The 21,138-nt window shown below is 39.1% G+C and overlaps 1 protein-coding gene across 14 annotated transcripts in view; it reads left to right on the plus strand.

Moving 5' to 3' along the window:
- The window catches only part of PKHD1 (PKHD1 ciliary IPT domain containing fibrocystin/polyductin), a 412,643-nt gene that overhangs the window by 178,860 nt on the left and 212,645 nt on the right, over positions 1–21,138 (plus strand). For all 14 annotated transcript variants that reach the window (XR_006885298.1, XR_006885299.1, XR_006885297.1 and 11 more), the window contains 5 exons: positions 5,700–5,812; positions 7,125–7,230; positions 12,124–12,258; positions 18,203–18,338; positions 20,709–20,955. Coding sequence is in view for 11 of the 14 variants with exons in the window: in XM_046639693.1 (XP_046495649.1) it covers positions 5,700–5,812; positions 7,125–7,230; positions 12,124–12,258; positions 18,203–18,338; positions 20,709–20,955 (737 nt within the window). In the remaining 3 variants the exon portion in view is untranslated. The remainder of the gene's footprint in view (positions 1–5,699; positions 5,813–7,124; positions 7,231–12,123; positions 12,259–18,202; positions 18,339–20,708; positions 20,956–21,138) is intronic.

Consider the following 21,138-nt stretch of genomic DNA (forward strand, 5'->3'; position numbering starts at 1 on the left):
TTTGTTCTGGTTTGTTAATCAATTTTGTAAGGAATTCTGTGTTTAAAGGCCAATTTCAGTTCTTTAGCTCTCCCGACTCAATAGCTAATGTATATTTAAGAGCTGCCTGAAGGGTTAACTCACTTTTTCTAGTGACTACAGATGCACACCTCAAGGAGCTGGCTTACTTGGGCAGTTAATTTCTCTCTGGAATGTCTCTTGCTTGAATGTCCATAATACATTGACTTCCGCAAAGAATTGATTTCCACACAAAATTCCCTGCTTGCCTTAAACCCTTCCCCACAAGCCGCCGGCTGCCTGCATAAATATGTGGTTTTTCCTCATGAATCATTTGTAGCATACCCAATTGGAATGGAGAGTAAAACGGGCTGGGAAGTAATGTGATCTGACTGTCCAAGTGCTTCTTTTATAAGAAAAGTGAGCCTTCTCGGCTACCAGAAGACCAAAGTTGCACTCTCCTGCCCCATGATAAATGCACCTGGAAAGCGTTTCTACCTGATCACAGAGATGCTCCGTAAAATACTAATGACACTAGGGCAGACGATTCGACAAATCAATTCATTTGCTCAAAATACATGCTCTCTGCATACCTGTCTGGCAAAGGTGATGAATAAGGATGTAGCCCTTGGAATAAATCCTTGAACTATTTGAATCTTTCCCCTCCTGGTAGAGTCTTGGTAATGAACTAGCATTTCATTGGTGGTGAAATAGAATGTATGTCCAAGAGAGATGATCACTTCTAGCCTTGAGCGCATCTTTCTTGTTGTCTGTAAACTTGCAGAAAAGTTGGGTGGTTAAGAAACCCTGTTCCCTAACCCTCAGTTCTTAGATACTCATGGATCACAGGTGTGGTCGAGACACAGCCAATCAGCGCAGGCTATGTGGAAGGTGGAACCTCACATGTGCTTCCCTGAGGAAGGTTCGAGTTGCAGAATCATAACTGAGAATCAATAGCCATGTGCTTCCTTGTGTTTCTATGGGGGCTGAAGAGATATCTTGGTCACTTGTATCTGCCAACCCAGAGACACTGATTCTTCCTGAAGCTGAGAATCATAAGTGCATGTCCTGTTTCCTAGCATGAGGGAAGAATTGAGATTACTGATTTATTGCTAATAATTATACTTTTGGGGAATGCCTAATACCAGATTTGATCATTTAAAAAGATATAAGTACCCTCCTAGTAAAGACGGTTAAAGTATTCTTATTGTAATGAACCATGTTTTTATATTTAGGTGAGTCTCTCCATCAAACTTTGGAGATGGAATACCAGAAAATGGGTATGGGTTACTTCAACAATTCATAGCCCAGACTTTAGACCAGAGTTTCTTGACTATGGCAGTATTAACATTTGGAGCCATTTAATTCTTCGTCATGAGAGGCTGTCCTCTGTATAGTAGCATCCCTGGTCTCTACCCACTTAATGCCAGTAACACCTCCTTGCCCCCAAGTTGTGACAACCAAAAATGTCTGCAGAGATTTCCAAATGCTCCCTGGGGAACAAAATCATCCCTGATTGACAACCATGGCTCTAGACTATACCACCCCAAGATCAGTGGAGTCTTAGAAATGGCCCAGGTTCCCTGAAGTCACGTTACCATCTTGAACAGTAATTCAACTTCATATTCAATGATGTGCCAAAGTCACTTTTGCTGAACACCATGTGGTAGGTAAGAGATGTGATTAGACTTTTATATGGCCTCAGGACATTGGAGAAATGCTCAGAATCCAAAATAATGAAGTGCAGTAGAAAATGGGCCACTAGTCCACAAAGAAAGAAAATGTTCTATAACTGAGTGGAAAAGGAGGAGTGGATGGATAATTACAAATACTCAGGATGAGAGAGCCTTCGGAGCCACAGTGAATAACAGGCTAAAGTTAAAGAAACAGCACCTGGGATTGTGTCAGCTGTATTAGCTCCCCCAACCAGGTCCTTGCTGCTGCATGCTGGCCGGGCTTCTAGTCTCAGGGTAAACTCTGGCCCTCACTCATACTTCTCCAAAAGGCCTCCAGGGACTGGGCATTGGGACATGGGTTCCTCCTCTCACATGAGGTGGGACTTGAGTCTTGTTGGTTTTAAAAGAACCTATTTCAGTTTTTCTTCCATATTGACTTTACTTGGTTCTGCATGCGTTTGTGTGTGTGTGTATGTGCGTGCATGTGTGTTTCAAGTGGAACGTGTGGCACACCCGGAGAGAAATAGGCTCTTTAAAGTCCCCTTCCATAGGGAAGATGGCTGTGTTATGATGCCAGTGGGTCCCCCAGGTTCAGAGAGCTACCTTTAATACCTAAAGTACTTTCATTTAGGAATTAAAGTCAATAAAATATTAGTCTACAATGACTGAAACTATGGGATGAAATGAGTTTGCTCAGCCTAAGGATGAATAGGGAAGAGCCACAACCAAAAGGGTCTGACTGGAGTCTTCCCTGTCAACCCCTCCTTACTCAGAAGGCAGGGAAACTCCTTGAGCTGTGTAAAAGGCTGTGAGAAGGGGCTCTGTTCTTGAGCAGGTCAGAACTTCCTCTTTCGCTTCTAACCCTTTCCTGTGTCACATCCTAACGTCCATATTCCTCACTGTCTGCACTGATATTAAATAACAGTTTCAGACAATCTCAGTCTTCTGTTGTTGCTCAAGAATCTCATGAAGCCAATCCTCATTAACTTCTTGTCTAAGCCTTGATAACACTCAATCCCTACGACGCTAGAGTTTCAGAACCCTCACCCTCCTTAAATGTACTCTTCAAAATGCCATGTCTTTTCCTGTCTACTTGTGGCAATTGGCCCACCTCCTTGCCCATATGGCTCTCTGTGCCCTCTAAGCTGAGCGTTCCTCTTTCCATGTGGTAGAGATGGAAGGGATGTTATACTGTCTGGAATTTTGGTGTGAAGAGAACAATTCCTTAGTTAAATCTCACCTGAAAAATGCTCCCCAATATTGAGGAAACATATAGCTATGTAGTAATATCAAACACTACCCCAGTCTTGCCCACCATGTTAGCTGGTGCCTGAAGGGTTAACTGACTTTTATCTAGTGACATATGGATGCACCTCTCAAGGAGCTGGCTTACTTGGATAGTTAATTTCTCTTTGGAATTTCTCTTGCTTGAATGCCCATGATACTTGACTTCTGCAAAGAATGTTGCTCAATAGTTTTGTCCATTACTGGGGAGGCTGTAGCAAATTGTCCTGTTCTTCCCTTGACATGGTGATGTGACTTTGCATTGCATCCTACTGTTTACATTTCTTCAACTGCACCCTATTGTTTGGCATCCTGGTTCTGGGTCTTGCCTTCATTTCTCTGTCCTGAGCTACAATCTCTGACACTTCCAGGCTTGGATGAGATGGAGTTGGCTCTGACAATTATCAACTCTGTGACTTTGAGAAAGTTACTCAACATCTCCAAGCTTCAGTTTCTCTGTCTGTGAAATTATAATAATAATAATAATACACAATGCAGAACTGTGAAAATAAATGGGACTAAAGTCTGGTACCTGGACTGTATTATTATTATTATTATAAATCTTTACTATGAGTATTATTATTATACTTGGTCAAAACTTAAACAAGATAGGTACTTCTAAGGAAAAGAAAAAAATTCAACATAAATATCACTTGGACTGAATTGGGCAGTCCTTTTGTTGGGGATCTCGTAACAGATTCCTACCCTGATTTTCTAGGTCTCTATCTTCCTTCAGTTTTCAGCAGTGGCTTCCATTTGCACTGGATTCTCAAAGCAGTTCATGGCAAAATCGCTAGGAAATGAATGCTTCCCATTGTCTCTCTCCTCTTTGAACGTCTTCTATGACCCAGCGTTAATACCTCAGTCAGCTCTAGAGTAGAAGTTCTCAAAATGTATCAAAAGATCACCTGCATTGGAAGCACCTGTGGTTCTCAAGAGTGCAGAATACTTCCCCCCACCCCTTCACCATCACCCCAACACCTACTAAATCAGAATATCTTGTGGCAGGGCCTAGAAATTTGTATTTTATATACCCAGGTTAGGGTTGCCAGATAAAATGCAGCATACTTAAGATTTAAATTTAACTGGGCTCCTATGTATTTATTTGCTAAATCTGGCAACCCTCCCCGGGGTGTACACACTAAAGTTTAAGAAACGGTTCTAGCAAGATGTTCACTGCGTAGTTCCTGGGAGCCCTATATAGAGGCAACTGTGGCACTGAAGTGTTGTTTTTTTAGAAAGATACTTTATACCTTGTTGGGTTGCACGGTGTCACAATCCTCGCTGCTCCCCATTCTCTTTTCTGTGCCCTGATGCCAGTGTTCAGGATGAGCTGTTCTAGTCCCTTAGTGTGTGCTGCCGGGAGACTGATTTACTCACACAGAGGCCACTCTGGCGTTCTTTTTCTCATACCATCTCATCCGTGTCAAACCCCCAGGTGATCAGGGATAAACCATGTGGAAACCTCTGGGCCTCCCTTTATCCCTGTAGCACACGGTTTAGTTAGGCCTGAGGCAGGCTGAGCTGACTATTCCTTGACTTCTAGTCTCTAGGTAGATATGGGCATCTTATCCTTGGACCAGCCTCTCAGGCCCAGAGAGGATAGAGCTGCACAAATATTTAGGAAGTTATCCAGCGGTCTGATCTATTGGCCTTTCATTCTGCTCACTCAAAAGTGGAGCAACCAACATGTCATTTACTGTCCGGAGTTAAGAGGTTGCAAATTCAAATGCCTGCAGGGACTAGGCTGCTGTCATAAATTACTGAAGCAGGAAGGGTGGGGCCTGTGGCGAAATAATCCATAGTCTAAGAAGGCAGGCCCTTCCTAGCTCCAGCGGATCCATGACTACTCCACAGGAATTTGGGTTCGGTATTTTACAAAAAAGTGGAAGTCTGAATTTTTATATCAAGTCTCCTGATTTTAAAATGTTAGAAACAAAAGTTTTTGTAAAACTTGGGTAGGCCAAGAAAAATACCTCTGTTTACAATATTAGACTCTTCAGGGAGTCAGTTGTCTACTCTGTCTTGAAGTATGTTACATAGTGATGAATAGATGATAGGCACTTCATTGAATTTATAAGGATGATCCCATGGTGTTCAGTGTGATCAGAATTAGAACTCAGAACCCATATGGTCCAATGGAGAATTTATGTTTTATATGAGCATATGAAAGACATTAAATTATTTATATAGTAAAAAGTATAAAGAAATATTAAGGTGATTAAAATGATCCAATTGGGATAAGAGTACATTGAGAAGATTTGAGCTGTATTTGAACTCAGCCACTGTCTCAGAACTAAGGCATGCCTGGTGCAATCACTGGCCATCAGCCCATAGCCAAAACATTGATTTGTTTGAAGGCTTGGAGAGAACACTTTGTGTAGACCTGGCTTCAAGGTACTCCTTGAGAGCCACCGTATATTCTTGCATATACCACAGAGGAGAGCTTGGACCAAATGTCACAAGTAATTTCTCACTGAGGAAGCTTACGATGACACTTTAACATGAGATGCCTGTTAGTGAGGTGGGCAAATTATAATCCAGATGAGCTGCCTGGAGGAAGGGGAATGAGTATATTTTTGATCCCCAGGGGGAAAAATAAAAGGTCAATGAGTTGATAAAAGTATCAAAACGCCTTGAAAGGAAGTGAAAGAAAAAGCAGAATGGGCACAAATAAGAGTCTTTCCAGCAACCTTATTGTATATGGAATAACTGTTATTTAACTGTCCGTAATTTCTCTAGGGGAACAGGGTATGTGCTGCTGGTTATGGCTACTTTTTTCATCTTGTGACCAGCCGAACATCACAAGCTCCACTTCTCTCCTTCACTGGGAATGTTGCACATTCTTGTACAAGGTAACTTTGGGGAAGTTCATCTATATTTTGGGTGTAAAGCTTATGAGTTAGGATTTTTGTGTAGAACACTCACAAATGACTCATAACTTTTGGCAAACAAGTGAGATTTGATGATGTGCCTGGGTAAGCATTTTGGATCATGAAAGTTTGGTGGTGAAGGGAAGGGAAAGGAGAGGGAAGTCACTTGAGAGGGCAGCAGGATAGTGTGCCATCCAGAGGACAGTGCAATAGAGAGAGCAAGGAAACTTCCAAAAAATTGGGAGCAGCTGGTAATGCAGAGCCCCTGAAGGCTGGAGGGCCTGGCCTCAGGAGGCGAGTGGGGAGATGAGCCTGGGAATAGGGGCTCTTCCTTTGTGACTTGCATGCTGTAAGAGGAGAAAGGACTGTTCAAAGTCTTTGTTCTGTAGAGGGTACGGAGCGAGGAGCAAGGGCAGCGGAAACAGGTGGAGTAGGGGATTTGAGGAGATGGGAAAAATACAGACTTCATAGGTCAGTCAGGCCCTGATTCAAATCCTGGCTTTCCTCCTAGTACATTGCTTATTTTCTTTTCTTTTTTAAGAGTCAGACCCTTTATTTGTAAATGAGGACAGATGGACATGGAAAGTTTGATGTGAAAATTAGAGATGACTTATGTGATGCACCTAAGAGAACATCTGGAATATAATAGCAACTCAATAATTGATAGCTATAAATAATAATGATAATAATAGTATAGTAATACTGCTATGATGGAAAATGATAAGGAGAGTGGAATAAGGATTAAGAACGATTGCTGTGCGATGTTGAAGCGCCAGCTGAGGCTGAGATTAGCACATGTCATGAAATTATCATTGCTTTTGAAGTTCTTATCTAGCCACTCTCTGCAGCCCTGGAATGTGAGGGAGGAAGGCACCCAGCATATGGCAATGGTAGGGCATTTTAGGTGGAAGAACAAAAGTTGGAGGGATTGCAGGTGCTGGAATCCACTCTCCGAGCAAGGAGTGAATCTAGAAGGGGGCTGATGGAATAGGGGACCATGTTCTGAAGGGCTAGATGAAGGTGTCCAGACTCCTAGGTGGGGGGTCAGCCCAAGTGGGGCTGATAGAACAGAATAGGATCATGGCGGTCTTCATCTTGTTGAGATCCAGGAGCAGGTCACAGAGGATGACAGAATGGACATGCTGAGGGACAGGAAGTGACAGAGACAAGGGTCACAGCTCTCATCTCTCCTCTACCTTATCCATTACCTTTATTTTGTATTTTCCAACAAGAAAAAGTGGGATGTTTGAAACATAGAAACTGGGTAAATTTCACTTTCTGCTTTGTTTTCTAGGTATGGTCTCTTTGTATACCCTAAGTTTCAGCCCCCTTGGGATGATGGTACTGGCCCCACCCTAATCCAGAACTTCATGGTTTGGGGAGGTGCAGGTGGTGCTCAGGTAAGTTTCTTTAGTGTTTTAATTAAAACCATCATTTATTTTTTTCTTGGTGATTTATTATGCATCTCTATTTAAAGGGGGATGACATGCCGAGGGAAGGGGAGAATTTAAATGTTACTACTGTTTTAAGGAGCCAACAGCATCAGAGGTGTGAGTGGAATAGCTGTTGAACAAATTCCTAGGCAGTAGCCAGGATTAGTTCATTTCCTCTAGGGTGAGTTTTCAGCCGCTCTAATAGAGAACAGAATCATAGAGATTTACAGCCAGGAGAGATTGTAGAGGTCATCCACTCCTCCTCTCCCATGCTTATTTAGAGAGAAAATATTAAGGCTCGGACAGTAAAGGGACTTGCCAAAGGTCACACAGTTAATTAGTAGCACAACCAAGTGTAGAATACAGACTCCAAATGTTGTGCATTTGATATCTGAATATCCTGAATAATACATGCTTCAGTCTTAAGAAAAAGTGCTGTTCATCATTGGAACAAAAATTCCAGCTCAAGATGCCATTCTCACCTCTAGCAATGAGCTGAATTTTCTTCTATTTTTCTTCAAAAGAAAAGAAAGTGCATGTTCAATCATTTACTTTTTATTGTCGCAAAGATTTTCTTATTAGGAAGCTTTGCATGCTCACTGTTAACAGCAATATGTAAAAACCATCCAGGATCACTTTTTGGGCTACACAGAGAAAGTTACATATACTTGGTCTCTGGCACTTGGAAATCTGGAGCCTAAGATACATTGATGAAGAAATATGTTTACAGGGCATTTAACAAATAGAATGAAAACATATAATTAAGTCTCAATAAAAAAAGTCAGACATGGGACTGGCCCAGTGGCACAGTGGTTAAGTTCATGTGCTCTGCTTTGGTGACCCAGGGTTCACAAGTTTAGATCCTGGGCGCAGACCTAGCACTGCTCATCGAGCCACGCTGTGGTGGTGTCCCACATAAAACAGAGGAAGATTGGCACAGATGTTAGCTCAGCAATGGCCTTCCTCAAGCAAAAAGAGGAGGATTGGCAACAGATGTTAATTCAAGGCCAATTTTCCTCACAGACACACACACAAAAGACATTTATTTGATATATGAAACAAGAGGAAGACAATTGTGAATGGGGAAAACCCCAAAATATATAATTAGTTTAGCTAACAGAAAGAATCCTAATTGTATTTAGTATTTGTTCTCATTTAACTTTATAAAGTACTTTGTTTCCCATAAGCACTATGAACATAGGATGACAAATCCAGTAAGAAAGTTTGTTGAGTGCCCATGTATGCAGAGAAGCAGTTCATGCCTTGCAGAGGCTTAAACTCTGTCTCCAAGCTCTAGAATAGCCTTGTTCTAGAGAAAATAAACTAATAAAACAAAAATATCAAAAGGTGATTGTTAGTCATTTTCTCAGGTTCTGCAATCAGAAGTGCTAAGCCCATAAAGAAAAACATAGATCCTTAAAGACTGACTGAACTCTTGTGCATTCAAATTTAATCAATCAAAAAGTTCAAATAATGAGAATGCTTTGGGAACTTCACTTTTATGAGGAGAGTAATTAACATGGTAACAGGGAATTTAAAAAGTGACTCCTCCCAAAACAATCCTGAAAAAGAAGAATAAAGTAAGAGAACTTACACTTCCTTATTTCAAAATGTACTACAAGGCAATAGTAATCAAGATAGTGTGATACAGTCATGAGGATGGACAAATAGATCAATGGAGTAGAATTGAGAGTCCAGAAATAAACCCATACATCTATGGTCAACTGATTTTTGACAAGGATGCCAGGACTATGCAGTGGTGTTGGCACAACTGGATAACGTGCAAAAGGATGAAGTTTGATCCTTGCCTCGTCCTGTTTACAAAATTTGACTCAAAATGGATCAAAAGCCTAAATGTTAGAGAAAAAATTATAAAACACTTAGAAGAAAACAAAGAGGAAAATCTTCATGACCTTGGATTTAGCAATAGATCCTTAGATATGACACCAAAAGAACAAGCAACAAAAGAAAAACAGATGTTAGACTTTATCAAAATTAAAAGTTTTAATGTTTCAAAGGATCCAATCAAGAAAGTGAAAACACAACCTACCGAATAGGAGACAATATTTGCAAATCATATATCTGATAAGGGGCTTCTATCTAGGATGTATAAAGAACTCTCACAACTCAACAATAAAAAGACAAATAATGCAATTTGAAAAATGAGTAAAAGATCTGAATAGATGTTTCTCCAAAGAAGATACACAAATGGTTAATAAGCATTTGAAAAGATATTCAACATAATTAGTTATTAGAGAAATGTAAATCAAGGCCACAGTGAGATATTGCTTCACACCCACGAGGATGGCTAGAATCAAAATGATAGCAAGTGTTGATTGGCAAAGATGTGGAGAAATTGGAGCTCTCATACACTGCTGGAAGGAATTTAAAATAGTCTCGTTGCTTCAGAAAACAGTCTAAGAGTTCCTCAAATGATTAAGCATAAAGATACCATGTGATTCATCCGTTCTACTCCTAGGTATATATCCAAGAGAAATAAAAACAAATATCTACATAAAAACTTGTACACAAATATTTATAGCAGCATTATTCATAATACCTAAAAGGTAGAAACAACCCCCAAATTCACCAATGGATGAATGTTTAAATATAGTGTGGTATATCAATACAATGGAATATTATTCAGCCATAAAAAGCAATGAAGTACTGATCCATGCTACAACACGGATGAACCTTGAAAACATTATGCTAAGTGAAAGAAACCAGTCACAAAATACCACATACTATATGATTCCACTCATGTGAAAGTCCAGAATAGAGAGATCTATGGAAATGGAGAGAAGATTAATGGTTACTTGGGGCTAAATGATATGGGGTTTCTTCTTGAAGTGAAAACGTTCTAATATTGTCTGTGGTGATGGTTGCACATATCTATGAATATACTAAAACCTTTCAACTGTAAACTTTAAATGGGTGAATTGTATAGTATGTGAATTATATCTTAATAAAGCTGGTAAAAAAAATCCCAAACTAACCTCCAATGTATATAGCCATGTAAATTCTCTAATATTCCCAATTCCTATCTGTGTGACTTTGGGCAAATATCCTAATTTTTCCTATGTTGTTTGTAAAATGGAAATAGTGATAGTACCTGAAGGTCAGTTTGTTTTGATAGTTAAATAAATGCCTACATGTGAGCTGCCCAGAAGGGTGCCTGGACCTTCGTGGATGTACCATAATAGCTGTTATTATTGTCATTGTTAGTAAACAGGATGGGGGGTGATAGACTGATGTTGATAATAAAGTCTCTGGAAACTGTAACACTTGAGAAGTGCCTTCTGCATCATCAAAAAGTACATTGTGTTTACATTTCATAAACTTTCGTTATTAGATATATCTGACTGAATTCTGGTCATTAGACATGAGTGTCATGTATATAGACCCTTGAACAGAATATTCCATTAGTTAGAATTCCTATTGTGTATAAACACAAATGCATCTCTATTTGATGATGTTGATGGCTAATATTTTTGGATATTTTCTCATTTAATCATCTTAATAACATTTGGACGAGGTACATCATTATTATCTTCCTTCTGTAGATGAGAAAACTCTCTGGGTAGGGGGTAAAATACTTGCCAAAGTCACACAGCTAAGAATTGCTGGATTCAACTCAGACAATCTGATCCTTTTATATGTATGTTATAAGAGTTGAGGAAAATACCCTCTCCTCACTAGATCTCATAAATGCAGAGCGTTCTTTTAGAGGACAGAGGGAGAGATATGAGCACATTATGAAAACTCTATTCACACTACAAATAGGTGCTTTTTGCTATTGTGTCAGTTTCCTTTTAAAATTACCAGGTTCCCTAGCTAAAGCTGGGTGTTAGCTGTTTTTGAATATATTTGCTGGAACTTGTGCTGATGCCTGTAATTAGGTAACAACTGTTGTCAAATTATCAGTTCAGATCATACCTATTTTATTTAAATAAACCTTTGTGTCTCAAAAGATCTATCATTTTATAAAAGCTGTCCGTGCATACACAATAGGAGATGCAAGGTGTTACTCAATTCTTGAAAATTCAAGCACAAAGACTGATTGACAGGGAAGCATGATACTGTGATAAGTCAAGGCTACCATGGCCTTAATTAATAGGAAGCTTCTGCTTTAAGACATGAATGTAAACATGATCCTATTTAGTGAATAAAGGGTTGACTGTGTTATGTTAATTACTAGTCCTGACCTCCACCCTGATTTTAAAGATGATTGAAACGAGACCTAGGTGAAATTAAGTGCCTGGCCCCAGATCACATAGTTAGTGAATATCAATGCTAGGTAAAAACCAAAGGCTCTGTCCCCCACACTGGTGAGGTGCTTCCAACTCTAACAAGCTGATTTCGTTAACATTTGATCCCTGTTTGGGCCCACTTACCAAGTTGTCACAAATATTTATGCACATAACACATATTCTGGGTCTGTAGTCATGCTAAATGACTGGCTTATTTCATATTTACAATTTTCTGACAATGTTAGTTAACATACTACACTGAGGAAAATGTTAAGTACTGGAGTTTTTGGATGCTCTTTCTCCATCAATTTCGTGTGACTTGGCAACTGCAAATTTATTTTAGATGTGTGAAAAATTCACGTTGACCTTTTTAATGTATCCATTATCATGAGCAGAAATGAAAAGTACAGAGGGGATGTTACCAAAGGGGACTAGTTAGTGCTGACTTCATGGCAACTTTGGGATGTCTGCATAGATACTGATGGACAAAAGCTGCTTAAATATGGGATAGCATTCGTATTTATACTTAACCAATAATTAAAGAAGCTACAGGTCTGCAAGAAAAACCAAGCCTCAGACCTTTGCCATAACATATGCCATTATTTTATAGATTTTTAGAAGTAGCAATCTTCTCCTGAAAAACTTCCAGATTTATTCATGCCGAGATTTTGGAATTGACATCTTGGAAAGTGATGCAAATACTTCAGTTACTGACAGTTTATTACTTGGTCATTTTGCCCACAAGGTAAGTGCCTTGGTGTGGTTGTTTCAGGCTGTCCATCAAAACAGAATCATATGTGCTGGACTCCCTGGTGATCCAGGATATGTAATTTTAACAGCATTCTTTAGTGAATCTTGCATTTAATTGGTAAAAGTTGGAGGAGCTTTTTATTTGTAACAGTGGTGATATTTATAATAAAATTCAAATATACACAAAGTTTCAATGTTATGAGTCCATATAAGTCAAAGTCATGAGTAGCTTGCAGTATTCTTCTCTGGTTGCAATTTCACGTTATTATCCATACCAATTCAATAATAGACCTAATAATTTTAGGTATTTACTCGAACCTCCCAAGGATTGTGAAATAGCACAATTCCATGCTGTCTCTCTGCCTTGTGGTTTTCCAAGTTTCTACATCAACATTTTGTTCATAGGGTTCTTACTCCATTTAGGGTACCACCCCTCCCTGCAAAAAGGTAATATAAATTTACATTGTTTGCTATAGTATACTAGGGTTTCTTAGGTGATTCTCTAGTGCTTGCCAAAGTGTGGTTTTCTACACGATAAACATCAGACTATGGAGGACTTCTCTGCCACGACATGACCAGGGTACCAGATCGTAGACAAGGCAAAGAGGACTTCCCAGATGAGAAGTGCTAGTTCTCCTTGAGGGCAGTCCACAGCTACCAGTGGTCTCAGTAGACTTCAGACCTATAGTGGGTCTTCTAAGTTCTTGTTTTTAAAAGAGCTACATGCGTATTAGTATCATGTTGTCATAACAATCATAAATGGAAGAGACCCACAGTACTTCTAGGAACCAAGGAAAGAGCAGTCTCTTTGGTTAGTTCCTGAATGCCCTGACCAATTGAAATTTAAACAATTATTGGCTTTTCTACTTCCCTTGAGATCATTTCATAGCTATAGATATAAATATTGAAATTAAAAATCATTGTCTTAGTAAGCTGCATTTTCTTATGTTGAATTCTCAAACTTAGTTGAATCTCTTTTGAATCATCCTTTTCAGGAGGAAAATACTTGCCAGATTTTCCTGTTCTCTACAAGGATTACCACTTTGTGAGATGATTCTTCCTTTAGACTGAATAGTTTTTAAGAGGATGGGACCCAGATTTAGAGTCTGTGATACTGGTAGATCCAAGGCCCTGAAATTTCTCAGAAATAACCTTAGAGAAGATGCTAAAAACAAAATGCCCATCAAGCCGAGTAACTAACTGTCCTGGTAAATTAATGTCACAACATCTTAATTGATGCTAAATAGACATCGTAATTAACAGGAGAGTGACATAAATTAAGATATAAATTATAACAAAAGAGTGCTTTTCATGAGATAATAAAAGATAATCATACCCTGGGCTGGGACTTACCAGGAATGCAATGCGTCTGAGGGTCCCTCAGCCTCTTAATAAGTAAGTACAGGACAAATGTCCGTGGGTGGAAAGTGTCTGTTTGTTCTAGGAGACATCTAGATCCTGCTTAGGCATCCTAATCATAAAACTGTGCAGTTTTAGAGCTAAATCTTACCTAAGAGTTGATAGTTAGAATGCCTGAATTTACAGGTAAGTAAGTGGAGGTTTTGGGAAGTCAAATGATAGCCCATGATCCGTGCCGGTATTGTGGAGTCTGGGCCTCCTGGACATCCTCCCACTCCTGGTCAAACGCTCTTAATTACACATGGAAAAGAGCTTTGGCAATGAGCCGACTCCAGTAATAATGCCGACTCTGGTATTCCCTGAAGGGTTTTCCATGGAAGGCTAGCCCCCAGAGAGCATCTAGGAGAGGAAGATTCTTTGGTTAATTACATTTAAGTGATGCTGTTTATCATACCTCCCAAACCCTGAAATCTGCATTGCATATCAGCACCTGAAAGGCTCTGGGAAATCGGAGGGTTGAAATACCTGAAAAATATCTCTGAATCTTTATTTAACACAATATTTCTCAGATTTACTTGGGAACCACTTCATTGCCATATGAAATTGTGTGTCAGTTGTTAGAAAAAAAAGGATGCCTGACCTCTCTGTGGTTGTGGAGCTCTGATTTTAGCCTCTATCTTTTGAGCCTGCTAGTCCTTTATGAATTAAGATTTTCAGCAAATTTGACCTATCCGTTCTTAGACCTTCCACCCACATATAATTGGTGGCACACAATTATCAGTGAATCATATCTTGAAACAAACAGTAATTTCTGGAAGAACTTTTTGTTAGAAGGGATTTTTTTTTTTCTCCTTTCAGCATACTTGTGTATGTTGCTACTCTCACACTCAACATTACCTTTATGTTGAAATGGATAGAATAATTTTCAGTGAGGATGGCATTAATATGCAAAAAAAGGAGGTGCGCTATACGATCACTATACCTCCTAGTTTGGTTGTGTTGTTTGTTTTCACTCCTTGTCCTCAAATTCTGTCTAAACAACATCCCCTTTCACACTCTCAAAATGCCTTTACTTGGGTGTAGATTATGGTCACTCTACTTTGGAAGTATCTGGAGGATGGTTGTCTTTTTGTTGTTATAATTAATTTGAGCAGATGATATGACTTTAAAAAATATCTTACTCAGACAGACCCTGATGGGGTTGCTTCATTCTTCCTCCTATTTCTCCAAGGGCTACTTCCCATTTTCACTTGTGGATTTGTCTTCCTCCATTTAGACCTTTCGTCTTTGGGGTTTCTAAATCCTGTTGTAGAGTGCCTTCTCTTCTCAATATACTTGCTCTCCCTGGGAGAAATCTCATTTTCTCTAGTGGTTTCAATTACCATCCACATGCTGATGTCTCCCATATATTTGCATTTATTTCTACCATTTTATTTTGTGTTTTCAGTTTGCAATCAGTTTTCTTTGTTTCTTTTTTTCTACTTTCCAAACGTGATTTGTCTTGCGTTGAACAGTATCTTTTTTACATTTACTCATTTGAAAGTTATTCATTCTTTTATGATTATTTTAGTTATTGCACTGAAATTTTTAACGTCTGCTTGTCTTAAGGAAATCTGAATTACGTCAGCACTATTAAACTTTACCTGAGCGATGCAAGGACCTTAGACTCCTTTCATTTTTTTCTTCACCCTCCCATGTTGTATGTTATTTTTCTCTAGTATTTATTCCAGTTTTTAAAATAAGTGTTTCATGGAAATATAACGTTTTGGAGGAAAGTGCACAAATCACAAATGAAGAGCTCAATGGATTTTTATAAAGCAAAAAGCGTTTCCCTACCACCTAGATCAAGAAATAGAAGATTACCAACTCCTCTGAAGCCCCTTCATGCCTCCTCCCACTCAACTTCAACCTCCAGCTCCCCAGCCAAAGGGGAACAATTAGTTAGACTTCTATCAACATAGATCAATTTCAAATCTGTTTTTGAACTTTATATAAATGGAATTATAGAGCATGTAACTCTTCCATGCTTGGCTTCTTTGGCACAACATTATGTCCATAGGATTCATCCATGTTTTTATATGTTGCAATAATTTATTCTTTCAATCATTATGTAATATTCCATTTTATGACTGTACCACAGTTTTTTAGAACTATGTTGCTATTGATGGACATTTGATCATTTCCAGTCTTGGGTTATTACAAATACTAATATTATGAACATTCTTCTATATGTCTCTTGGTGTTCATGTGCATGCATTTCTGTCGAATGTATGCCAAGTTGTAAAATTGCTGGTTCAGAGGATATCGCTTTAGCTTTAGTGGATAATGCCAAACAACAATCCCAAACGTATACACTTGAACCCACAGTGTGGGAGAAGGGTTTCACAGCTACATCCTGGAATTCCTTTTGACCAACATCCTAGAGATTTCCTTCATGTCTCCCTAGGTTGGAATTCATTCTCCTGATTGCCACATCTTCTTCCTTTCTGATTTAACTCCTCTTTTTATTAGACCAAAGCCTATAGTAACTTTCTTACCAAAGTGGGAGTCTGTGGAGGTAAAGATTTTGAGCCAAAAATGGAGGCTCCTTTATTGATAGGTTTTTGGTTATAGAATACCAGGTCGGAGTTCATTTTACCTTGACGTTTTTCAGTTGTCAAGTTGTCCATTGTCTTCTAGCTTCTAGTCTTGAGATTGGATAATTTTAAGATACTCTGATTCTAGGTCTTCTATAGATAATCTTTTAGTTTTCCCCCTTTGGAAGTTTTTAGGATCTTGTCCTTGTCCCTGGTGTTTTACAATTTTAATATGAGATACTTTGGTGTGGCTTTTTGTTGTAACCGCTGTGTTAGGCAGTGGGTGGGTCTTTTCAGGCTGGAAAATCGTATCCTTCCCTTCTGGGAAGTTTTCTTCAGTTATTTCTTTGATAATTTGCTCCTCTATATATTCCTTCTCTTTTTTTTTGGAACTATTATTTGGATATTGGACCCCCTGGATTGCTTTTCTAAACTTCTTAATTTTCTTTCTGATTTTCCAACTGTCTTTTTATTCTACTTTCTAGGATGTTTTCTCGCTTTTTTCTATTGAATTTGTTATTTTGGCTCTCCTGTTTTCATTCTCTTTTCTTTTCTGAAAAATCCCTTTTTAGGCTTCTTCTCCTTGTTTCATGGAAATAGTATATTTATTTCTTTGAGGTTATTAGTGGTAATGTTTAAGTATTCTTATGATTCCTATGCTGGCTTTGCTGCACCGGGTTTCTTTTCTTCTGTTTGTTTCTTTTATTATCGTCTTTCAAGCTAGTGATGCCTGACAAATTTCGGGTGATCTTCAGATATACAATTATTTTTAACAGTGGCACCGTGAGGCACTAACAACTTAATCAGATAAAGTTTGTTGAAGAGATTTTGTGGAAAATCCTGGAATCAGTTTTTGTTTCTTTTTAGACTTTTTAATATTTATTGTTTATAATAATATAAGTAAAACTGACATTTTTGATGTACAGTTCTATGAATTTTAACATATGCATAGATTTATGTATCTACTACCACTACAATCAAGATACAGAACAGTTGCAACAACCCAGAACTCCCCCAGGCTCCATCCTTGCAGCCTCATCCCCCTCTCCTGTATAACCCCTGGAGATCACTAATCTATTCTCAGTCACTGTAGTCTTGTCTTTTCAACAATCATATAAATGGAATCAGATAGTATGTAACCCTTTGAGACTGGGGTCTTTCAATCCCAAATGTCTTTGGGATTCATCTAACTTGTTGCAAGAAGCAATATTCTATTCCTTATTATTGTTGGGTAGTCTTCCACTATAAGGATGTACTACAGTTTGTTTATCCATTCACTCGTTGAAGGACATTTGAGTTGTTCCCAGATTTGGTGACTGCAAATGGAACTGTTATAACCATTTGTGTAACGTTTTATATGAACGTAAGCTTTCATTGCCCTCAGGTAAATACATAGGAGCTGAATTGCTAGGTCAAATGATAAGAGTATGTTTAACTTTATAAGAAACTGCCAAACTATTTTCCACAGTAGCTGTACCACTTTGCATTCTCACAGGCAATAGTAGGAGAGTTTCAGTTGTTCCTTATCCTCATCAGCACTCGTATTGTCATTATTTTTTATTTAATCATTCTAATAGGTGTATAGGATATCTTATCATGATCCTTTGTTATATATGTGATTTGCAAATATTTTCTCCCAGTCTAGATTGTCTTTTGTTTTTTGGTGAGGAAGGTTGGCTCTGAGCAAACATCTGTTGCCAATCTTCCTCTTTTTGCTCAAGGAAGATTGTCCCTGAGCTAACATCTGTGCCAGTCTTCCTCTATTTTGTATGTGGGACACCTCCACAGCACAGCTTAACAAGTGGTGCTGGGTCTGCAACTGTGGTCTGAAGCCATGAACCCTGGGCTGGCAAAGCGGAGTAGGCAAACTTAACCACTACCCCACCGGGCCTGCCCCTAGCTTGTCTTTTCATTCTCTTGCTTTCATTCATATAGTGTAAGTTGCATTTCATGTGGCCAGTCCTCTTATTTTTCTATCCTTTTTTATTCTCTTCTTAATCACAGGGAAGCCTGTGTATGTCAGCTGGGATCAAAACTCCCAAAAGGCAGGAACTGGTAGTATCTAACACAACCTTTGTTAACTTTGATCTCACTGAGTGTGTGGCCATCAGGACCTGTTCGGGCTGTTCCCGAGGACAGGGTAAGTTGTTTGAATAGATAAGACGGATGGTAAATAAGGCTAATACTCAAGTAAATGTGATAAATAGTGGCAAAGCCATTGTGATTCCATTATTTCTTTTACTTATAAGATTGCATCAGTAGAAATTGCGGCTCAAATCTCCTAAAAGAAATCCTAGAGGATGCCAGGGATCCCAATGGGGCTCCTGCAGCTCTCGGTTCCTATGTTGGGAACTCTCCCACACTTTCCCACACTCCCATATGGTGCTGTGTCTCTGCTGGCCTCTGAGCTTCATAAAGGAGGGATTATGTCTCTCCTGATCAGAGATTTATCATTAGTACCTAGGAGCCTGGTGCCCAGTAGATTCATGCATTACATTAATGAATGGAGTTGGATGGACCAAATTATAGATATAAATTAACACACATGCAATCTTTCCTGAAAAAGCCAGAGTTCAGGTATTTGAAGTTTTTAGCATCCCAAGACTTGTTGTGTACACAAAGAGAACCCTAGGAATTCTTGTTCACTTGTTAACCACATCTCAGAGGTGGTGAGAAATACCTTGGCAGACTCATGGGCCAAGGTGAAAAGAAGTAGAGAGCAATCTAGTTGATTTGATCACTGTAAACAGACAAACCAAGTAATTCAAGTAAATATGCTCTTGTGGTTTGAATCACCAATTTAGATAATTGTTTGTTTTTTTAATTAAATGAATAATCAGCAAGTCTCCACTTTACTTTTTTTTTTCCTTTTCCTGTATAGGCAGAGCCAAAGATTATTTTTATTTGGGTGGCATCTGAATTTAAGATTGTAGAAATAATAGTAGGAATAAAAACTGCCTTATGGCAATCACTTCAGATCACAATTCCTCAGTTCTTTCATAGCTTCACTGTTTCATATCATTCATAAGACACCAAAAAAAAACACACTACTCCTTATGGGCTCTAATCTCTTCTCACCGGATGATGTTGGCTAAGCCATCTCTTTCATTTGTTTAAAAATTGACTATTCTAGGTTCTGTTTAAGGAACTAGGGGTAGGGTACAAAGAAATGACACATGGTTCTTGTCTTCCAGAAGCTCTCAATCTAGACACAAAAATAGATTTCTAAGCCATTGTACTAGAGTGCGATGAGTACAGTCCTAGAGGACTGAACAAGGTGAGATAGGGGAGAAAGGAAGGGGTCACGTCAGGTTGCGCTCTCGAGCAGGGTTTTGAAAGGCGAGTGGAAGTTCGCAAGGAGGAATAGGCAGGGAAAAGTTTCTAGATATTAGGAGCAGCATATGCAGACAATAGAAGTTCCAAAGAGCAAGTTGTGGTTGGGGGATTGCAAAGAAGTCCAACGTGACTGGATTGTAGACAGCAGGTGACTGTCGTATTAGATGAACTGAAGAAGTTACAAGAGGTGGGATCACGGAGTCTTAAATGCATGACTTAAGTCACTGCATGGACTCTACTGGAATGCAAAACGAAAACATTAGGGCCTCTGTTTATTTGTATCTTATTTTTTAATTTTATTTTTTGTCTGTATTTTATAGTGTACATGATACAGCAATACAGTAGCATATGTACTGAGAGATGTGTACTGAACTTTTAAATTTTAACGACAAGGGTGTGTGTATTAGAAGACCTGGGCAACTGGACTAACAGTACTGCCAGTGAATCACATGGAGCTGGTGTGAGGGAAAGACTGCTAAGGAGTGCTGCCCTAGAGTTGTACTTAAAAGTGTGTTACTCTTGCTATTTGCCCACATGATTGATTGAATATTGCTTTTGAGTGTAAATGTTTAGATTATAAATCATGTAAGAGGTGGGGTTGGACTCACATAGAAGAGCTGGAGCAGAAAGGTTGAAAGACTAACCCGTAGCACTTTAGTATTTAGGGATAAGTAAATTGGTGTTCTATGCCTCTATTTCCCACTAGACAACGGTTTCTCACCCTTGGCACTGTTGGCATTTGGGGCTGGATAATTTTTTGTTGTGGGGATTGCCCTGTGCATGGTAGAATGGTTAGCAGCATCTCTGCCTCTACTCACATGCCAATAGCACTGCCATCCACCCAGTTGTGACAGCCAAAAATGATTCCAAATGGTGCCAGTGTTCCCCAGGGGACAAGACCACCACTGGTTGAGAATCACTGTGCTAGAATACAGTGTGCACAAAGGCGGAGCTGGTACTGCTCTTGTTTCCCTCTGCATCTCCAGCACATACCACAGAGCCTGGCATACAGTAACCACTCATAATATGTTTTTTCTTGAATGAATGAGTGAATTGTAAAAGTGTATAAATATGCAATTTAAAGTACTGAAAATATCCCGTGAATTCAGCTGCCATTTGTTACGATAGTCTTTTGTACTATTGTGTAACTGTCTTTCCATCTTTTGACTTGTAGGTGGATTTACTGTGAAGACCAACCAGTTGAAGTTTACAAACTCTCCAAACTTAGTTGCATTTCCGTTTGCTCATGCAGCAATTTTGGAAGACCTGGATGGGTCTCTGTCTGGCAAAAATAGAAGTCACATTCTTGCTTCTATGGAAACACTTTCAGCTTCTTGTTGGGTGAATACCAGCTTCAGTCAGGTTGTCTCTGGCAGCGTCTGTGGAGAGGATGTTCTTTTTCATCGTATGTCTATTGGCTTGTAAGTTGAATTAACGGTACATTTTAGCTTGCCAATGCGCATGCATATATCGTTCAGACCATTGATGTTTGTAGAAGGGATGTTGTTTTTTAGATTCTAATTAAGTTCTACAAAAGTGGTGTGGGAATGATTCTGACAGCTGTCAAATCACAAGTTTATGGTAGTTTTAGGCTGCTCCAAATG

The sequence above is a fragment of the Equus quagga genome, chromosome 15 (genome assembly GCF_021613505.1).
Source record: "Equus quagga isolate Etosha38 chromosome 15, UCLA_HA_Equagga_1.0, whole genome shotgun sequence".
In the NCBI taxonomy this organism is placed as follows: Eukaryota; Metazoa; Chordata; class Mammalia; order Perissodactyla; family Equidae; genus Equus; species Equus quagga.